At 52.9% G+C, this 7,807-nt stretch overlaps 1 protein-coding gene across 1 annotated transcript in view; it reads left to right on the top strand.

Moving 5' to 3' along the window:
- ITGA11 (integrin subunit alpha 11) overlaps positions 1-7,807 on the top strand; it is a 33,138-nt gene that overhangs the window by 21,889 nt on the left and 3,442 nt on the right. Inside the window, exons 18-23 of the mRNA XM_033517035.1 lie at positions 973-1,083; positions 1,418-1,503; positions 2,488-2,689; positions 4,260-4,358; positions 5,816-5,892; positions 6,894-6,983. Coding sequence (XP_033372926.1) covers positions 973-1,083; positions 1,418-1,503; positions 2,488-2,689; positions 4,260-4,358; positions 5,816-5,892; positions 6,894-6,983 — 665 coding nt within the window. The remainder of the gene's footprint in view (positions 1-972; positions 1,084-1,417; positions 1,504-2,487; positions 2,690-4,259; positions 4,359-5,815; positions 5,893-6,893; positions 6,984-7,807) is intronic.

Here is a 7,807-nt window from a genome sequence, read left to right as displayed (position 1 = left end):
CCCTGGATTCCTCCATCCCCCTGGATTCCTCCATCCCCCTGGATTCCTCCCCGCCGGTTTGATGCGGTTGGGGATGGAGCTTCCAGCACGTGGCAGCTGCCGGCTCCCCAAGCGGTGACATCATCGCAGCTTCCATGTGCTCCGTGTCCTCGGGGAGCTCCTCATCCCAGCTTCCTGCTCCAAAATTCCTGGTTTTTTCCCATGGGGATGGCCCTGGCGGTGTCCCCCTGTCCCAGCCCGGCGTTCGGAGCTGGTGGATCCCTCGCTCGCAGGGAATGGCTGATGCACAAACCTGGCCAAAGCCAAACATTCCCAGGGAATGAGGAGAATCTCATGGAAGCCAGGCAGGCTCCAGCTGCCAGACTGGCCCAGCCCCAAGCCCCGGCCTGAACTGCCGTGAACTTTTGGGAAATTTGAGGCTGGAGCTGGAGCTGGAGCTGGTGATTTAGCCCAAAAAACATCTCACATCCCTCTGCACCCCGGCACGGGAGGAGCTCCTGGGGGCTTCTAGAGGGCAGGGTTAGCTGGGATACCGGGAGGGAATTCCTGGCTGCGATGGAATTCCCAGAGGAGCCGTGGCTGGCCCCTGGAAATGTCCAAATCCAGGTTGGATGAGGCTTGGAGCAACCTTGGAGCATGGGATGTGTTTTGTAGTTACATCCCAGCCCTGGCTGGGGGCTGCAGGACAGATCTGGGACCTTGGAGGGACACCTGAGGTGTTCTGGGCTCCTCTCTGACCTTCTCCTTGTGCCACAGGACAGATCTGGGACCTTGGAGGGACACCTGAGGTGTTCTGGGCTCCTCTCTGACCTTCTCCTTGTGCCACAGGACAGATCTGGGACCTTGGAGGGACACCCGAGGTGTCCTGGGCTCCTCTCTGACCTTCTCCTTGTGCCACAGGACAGATCTGGGACCTTGGAGGGACACCCGAGGTGTCCTGGGCTCCTTTCTGACCTTCTCCTTGTGCCACAGGACACGGCGGATTACGTGAAGCCGGTGACGTTCTCCATCGACTACGAGCTGGAGCACACCGAGCATGGCCCCATGCTGGAGGATGGGTGGCCCACCTCGCTCAGGGTCTCTGTAGGTAGCAGCTGACACCTCCCCAGTGACACCTCCCCAAGTGACACCTCCCGAAGTTCCTCCTAAAGTTCCTTCTCCCAAATGCCACTTCCCAAAGTTCCACCTTCCAAAGTTCCACCTCCTAAAGTTCCACCTCCCTGGTGCCACCTCCCAAAGTGTCACATCCCAGGTGACACCTCCCAAGTTCCTCCTCCCAAAAAGTGCCACCTCCCAAGTTCCACCTCCCCAGTGCCACCTTCCAAAGTTCCACCTCCCAAAGTTCCTCCTCCCAGGGCACCAGGGCAGATTTATCTCTGGGGCAATCGTCACTGAGCTGCTCTCGTTGTCCCCTCAGGTCCCCTTCTGGAACGGCTGCAACGAGGACGAGCACTGTGTCCCGGACCTGGTGCTGGATGCCAGGAGTGACATTCCCAGTGCCACGTGAGTTGGGGACCCAGAGCATCCTCCAGGAGTGTCACCAGCTCGGGGGAGGCTCCGAACTCCCAAACCCGATCCTCATTCCGTAAATTCCAGCTGGATGGATTCCTCCATCCAGCATCACCACCAGGTTCATCCCAGCCCTCCATGAGGCGCTCCTTGGAGCTTCTGAGCCTCTCCCCGCTCCCTGTCTGGAAGGAATCCGTGGTTTTTCGGGGAATTTGGTGCCATGGTGATGAGTTCCAGGGATACAAATCAGGAAATAACAGGGAATTAACTGCAAGGCTGGCATGACCCACCTGGCAATTACGGGCTTGACTCATGGAAAAAATTCCACACTGCAGCTCCGTGGTTAAAGAGCTATTAAAGGTTATCCCTGAATCCACAGGAGCCACTGGAGCCCCTCTGGAGCTGGGCTGGGAGAGCTGGGAATGTTCACCTGGAGAAGGGAAGGATCCAGGGAGAGCTGGGAATGTTCACCTGGAGAAGGGAAGGATCCAGGGAGAGCTGGGAATGTTCCCCTGGAGAAGGGAAGGATCCAGGGAGAGCTCAGAGCCCCTTGCAGGGCCTGAAGGGGCTCCAGGAGAGCTGGAGAGGGATTTGGGATAAGGGATGGAGGGACAGGACACGGAATGAAGGAAGGATGGGTGGGATATTGGGAAGGGATTGTTCCCTAGGAAGGTGGGGAGGGGCTGGGATGGAATTCCCAGAGTGTGGAAGTGTCCAAGGCCAGGTTGGACAAGGTTTGGAGCCACCTTAGCCACTGTCTTGGGATTTGCTTTTTCCCTACATCCCAGCTGTCCCGAGCATTCCTAACAATTCCCAATAACGACTGAGAAAGCATCGCACCGATGGCCAAAAACCCCCAAATTACGGACGACGGGAGGAATCCATAATTCCTCTCTCAGCACAGCAGGGCAGAGGGAGAGCAGGGATTTCCGTGCACCACCCATGCCGCTAAAATCCCGGGAATGCCCCTTCTCGCAGGGAATTCTGCCGGAGGGCGCTGTGGAGGGGCGACTGCTCAGCCTTCAGCCTCTCCTTCGACGCCTCCGTCTTCGTCGTCGAGAGCAGCAGGAGAAGGGTGGCCGTGGAAGCGACGCTGGAAAACCGCGGGGAAAACGCCTACAGCACCGTCCTCAACATCTCCTTCTCCAGGAACCTCCAGTTCGCCAGCTTGATCCCCAAGGTGAGCTCCCGGCGGGGGAGATCCGGGATTTTCCAGCGGCGCTGCTGATCCCGGCCGGACGGGAAAGCTGCAGCCTAAAGCAGAGCCCAAATCTGTCTCGGTCCCTCGTAAACCCGAGCTGTTTATGGGCTCCGTTTCGCAGCGCTTCCAGCTCTTTGTTTTGGAAATACAAAAAAGGTTTGAGTTTTAAGAGCCCCGAGCGAAGGTCAAACACAGAGGAAATTATTTCCCTCTATTTTTCTCCTGCAGTTGTTTAAAAATATTCCCTGAGCACGGCCAAGTTCCCGTCAGGAATGAATTTTTGCAGCTGAGAAATAACTCCTGGAAGTAGGAGCTGATCCTGGGAACGTGGCCACAGCTCAGCAGCGAGCCGGGCGATGCCACCTCTCCGTGGCCTTCCCTGGATCATCCCCAAGTGTCCCAAAAATGTCACTCCCCCACCCAGTCCATCCTGGAGCGACTCCTCCCTGCTCCCAGCGAGGTTTGGGAATGTGCTGATGCTGCTGAGCCTTCCCTCACCCCCCCATGACTTCATCCCAGCCCACAGATCCCGGCTCCGTTGTTTTTCTCCGAGCCGTGCCAAGGGAAAATTGTGGGGCTGGCTGCCCACAAAAGAAGAAAAATACATTTTTTGGAGATTATTCCGAACAAAGTGAGGGGAGCAGGGAAAATCCCTGGGATGGTGGGGAACAGAAAGCGGCGGCTGCAGGGAATATTTACAGCTGCTCACGGAGGAGTCGCGGATAACGGGCTCCTGGCTGTCCCTCCTTACAAAGGAGCATCTCGTGGATGGTTGGTGTCGGTTGTTGGTTGGTTTCGGTGGTTGGTTTTGGTTGTTGGTTGGTGTTGGTTGTTGGTTGGTTTCGGTGGTTGGTTGGTTTCGGTTGTTGGTTGCCGATTGGTTCATTGGTCATTGGCTGGTTGATTTTTGGTTGGCTGGCCATTGATTGGCCACTGATTGGTCATTGATTGGCCATTGGTTGGTCATTGGTTGGCCATTGGCTGGCCATTAATTGGCCATTGATTGGTCACTGATTGGCCATTAGTTCACCATTAATTGGCCATTGATTGATCATTGATTAGCCATTGGCTGGCCATTAGTTGGCCATTGATTGGTCATTAGTTGGCCATTGATTGACCATTAGTTGGCCATTGATTGGCCATTGATTGACCATGGGCTGGCCATTAGTTGGCCATTGATTGGTCATTGATTGGCCAATGGCCATTGATTGACCATTGGTTGGCCATTGATTGGTCATTGATTGACCATTGGCTGGCCATTGATTGGTCATTGATTGGTCATTGATTAGCCATTGGCTGGCCATTGATTGGTCATTGATTGGCCATTGATTGGCCGTTGGTTGGTCATTGATTTGTCATTGATTAGCCATTGGCTGGCCATTGATTGGTCATTGATTGGCCATTGATTGGCCATTGGTTGACCATTGATTGGTTGGTTGTTCCCCCAAAGCCAAGGCCCACTTTGAGCCCCTCAGCCATTCCCAGTTTCCCGAAGAGCCGGCTCCGAGGCTCATTCCCGGTGTCCCGGGCTCTCCGTGTCCCGTTTCAGGACGACACCGACATCAACATCGACTGCGCCAGTGACGAGCGCCACCCCAGCAGGAGGGTGTGCAACGTCAGCTACCCCTTCTTCCGAGCCAAGGCCAAGGTAGGACATTCCCGACTTCCCTGGACCTTCCGGGGTCACATCTGGGCAGCCCTGAACGGGATTTTAAAGATCAACTTTTGGGTTCTTCCCTTCTGGAGTTTGAAAGGAATCTTAGGGAATGGGATGGTTGGGAAAAACCATCGTAGGATGGTTGGGATCCTGCCCCGGTGCCCCAGAGTCCAGCCCAGCTCCTCCAGGTGACGGAATTTGCCTCCAATCCTCTGGAAAAATTTAATGTTGGCTTCAAACCACGGATGAGAACTTCCCTCAGCTCATTCCCTGCAGGATGAGGCTCCTTCCCTGCCTGAGAGGTTTTCCTTGCCCTGAGGTGCCTCCGGATCCCATCTGGAGTCAGCCCAAGACCCATTGGGTGGTGGCATCCTCCAAAACGGTGTTCCCGGTATTTGGGATCAGCCCAAATCCGCTGAGAATCGTTTTTATAAACCATAAACCCTCGGGAAACAAATCAAATCCAGGGATAAAGTGGGGGAAGGAAAAGCGGGGAGCTGCAGCCGCTCAGAATTCCACAGACCAACACAAGCAAGATCTGGAGAGAAAATCTACCCAGCTCCTGTATCCATCTGAAATTTTTCCATGCTGATGATGGATTTTCAAGGCCTGGGGGGTTTTCCTTGCTCTGAGGCCCCTCTGGATCCCATTTGGAGCCAATCCAAGCCCTCCTGGGTGGTGGCATCCTCCAAACCGCTGTTCCCGGGATTTGGGATGAGCCCAGCTGATCGTTTTTATAAGCCGTAAATCTTTGGGAAACATTAAACTCAGGGTTAAATTGGGAAAGGAATAGCAGGGAGATCGGCTCAGGATCCGCACGGAATCCCACCTGCCGCCCGTGGGAACAGGGACCAACACAAGCCAGACCTGGAGATAAAATCTCCCCGGCTCCTGTATCCACCTGAAACCTTTCCTTGATTATGATGGATGAGCCTCGGGCACCAGGCTCGGCTTTCAGGCTCCCAAAAACCCCGTGGGATTCCTGTGGCTGCACGAGGAGCCGGCTCCCCATGACCGGCAGGGCTGGGAATGCGTCCGTGGGCCGTCAGGTAGCGCCGCTCCTGCCAAGACAAAGACAGGCTGGAAATCAATGGAATTTTGGCTCCGGAGCCGCGGGAGCTTTAATATTCCAGTCAGCTGTGCCGGCCCAGACGGTCTGAGGTCACGGCAGATGTGACATTTATCACATCGATCCCGTTTTATTGCTGTTGGCTCCCTCCGGCTGCCTCCCCTTCCCGCCGATCCCGGGCCTCTGGAGGGATCTGATTCCAAAGGGAGCCGCTCCCGTGGCAGGGGCTGGGAGAATTCCTGCCAATCCTCCCTGCCTGGAAAGGCTGTGCTCGGTCGTGGTGGGATCGGGAATTGCGTCTCCCGCAGGGTCCCGTGCTCAGCACTCGGGATTTTATTCCCTGGGATGTTTTTCCCGATGTTTTCCCCCTTCTCCGCAGGTCGCGTTCCGCCTGGATTTTGAGTTCAGCAAGTCCGTGTTCCTGCAGAGCATGGAGGTCTACATGGTGGCCAGCAGGTCTGGGGGTGCTTTCTTCCTCTGGAATCGTGGAATCATAGAATGCTTGGGGCTGGAAAAAAAGCCCGGCCAGTCCCACCCTTCCCACATCCAATCCCAGGGTGTCCAACCTCGGACACTTCCAGGGATCCCGCCGCAGCCACAGCTTCTCCAGGCACCCCAGGATGCTTCCCTTGGGATTCCTTCCTCCAGAGCCAGAGGTTTTCCATGGAATAACCCCATGGAGTTGCTGTGGGTTATCCCAAACCTGGCTATTTTTGTTTATCCAGGGATTTACATCCATGATTTTTCCGTGCCTGCAGAAGCTCCCACCGCAAATATTTCCCGGGAAAAAAATCTCCTAATAATTTTACAAAGTTCTCCTTCCTCCCCATTCCTGCACAGGTCAAGGTTTCCCAAAGGGAAATGCAGGGAAATCCTGCAAAGAAAGGGAAAATCCTAGAAGGAAAGGGGAAAATCCTGAAAAGAAAAGGGAAAATCCTGCAAAGAAATGGGAAATCCTGCAAAGAAAGGGAAAATCCTATAAGGAAAGGGGAAAATCCTACAAAGAAAGGGAAAATCCTATAAGGAAAGGAGAAATCCTACAAAGGGGAAAATCCTGCAAAGAAAGGGAAAAATCCTACAAAGAAAGGCAAAATTAAATCAGCCTAATACTTATTTTTTAAAATAAATTATTTAATTAATTTATTTTAAATTTATTAATTAATTATTAATTAATTTATTAATCTGATAATTTAATTAATTAAATTAATTAATTTAAAACAAAATTCCCCAATTATCAGAGCAGAGGATTCCCTGCCCGGCTTTTCCTGGGAGCGCCACCTCCTCCAGAACCTTCATAAAAATTAAAAATTCCGGGAATAAAATCCCGCTTTGGACTAAAAAAGAAAACAAAAAAACAAAAAAAACCCCTTTTTTTTGGCATTCCCAAAAAATCCAACCCCAAAATTCCCGGTGGGATTTGTCTCCTGGCTGAGCCCCGGGCGCTGCTGCCGTTGCAGTGACAGCGAGGAGAAGGAAAACACCAAGGAGGACAACGTCGCCCACCTCAACCTCCAGCTCAAGTACGAGGCCGACCTGCTCTTCACCAGGTGAGGGATTTGGGATGGGACACGATTCCCAGGAAATCAGGGATTGGGAAAAACCCCCTTGGGCCTCCAAACCCAGAATTTGGGGGATTTATGGAAAAAACAGGAACCATCAAGTGAGGGCTCGTATAAAATTCCCGAGCCGTGAGGAGCTGGATTCTCCCGATGTTTAAAGGTATAAATTTTGTTAAAGAGGTGTGAGGGTGAGTTTTTATGGGAAAAAAAAAGGGAATTCTTGGAGGGAATAATGGCCATAACAGGTGTTCTGGCGTCTGGCCATCCCACAAAACCATCGGAGGGGAGCTCAGCTGCGGGATGAGCGCGGAATCATTGGGAATTCACGTCTGGAAAAGCCAGGGGTGAAGGCAGAGATGATTTAGGAAGCTGCTGATGGGAAAATCAGGGATCCCAGAGCACATTCCCTGGCGCTGCTTGCTGGAATTTTTAGGGGATTTTTCAGCCTTTCAGTCATTTTATATTTTTTTTTAATATTTTTTTTCCCCCTCAGACGCCACGGATAAAATTCCTTTAATATTCAGGATTTATGGGGAGTGAGGGGATTCTCTGGTTTGGAATGAAGGGAAAAGTTGGAGAGAGGAAAAAAGAGCACAAAAAAAATATGGAATTTGGGAATTTTGGAGTGAAAAAGGAGGGAGAGAATTTTAAGGAATGTGGGGGTTTGGGGCCATGGCAGGTGCTCCCGAGTGGGTTCCCACAGGATTTTCCTGGCGCTTTTCCCTCCTCTCCAGCTGCAGAGCAGGCATTGATTTACCTCCTGTAAATCCAAAACTCAGCCAGGGCCTGCAATGGCTCTGCTGCTCTAAAGA

The sequence above is a fragment of the Parus major genome, chromosome 10, assembly GCF_001522545.3.
Source record: "Parus major isolate Abel chromosome 10, Parus_major1.1, whole genome shotgun sequence".
In the NCBI taxonomy this organism is placed as follows: domain Eukaryota; kingdom Metazoa; phylum Chordata; class Aves; order Passeriformes; family Paridae; genus Parus; species Parus major.
Note: the sequence above shows the minus strand (reverse complement) of the source record. Positions and strands in the feature narration are given on the sequence as shown.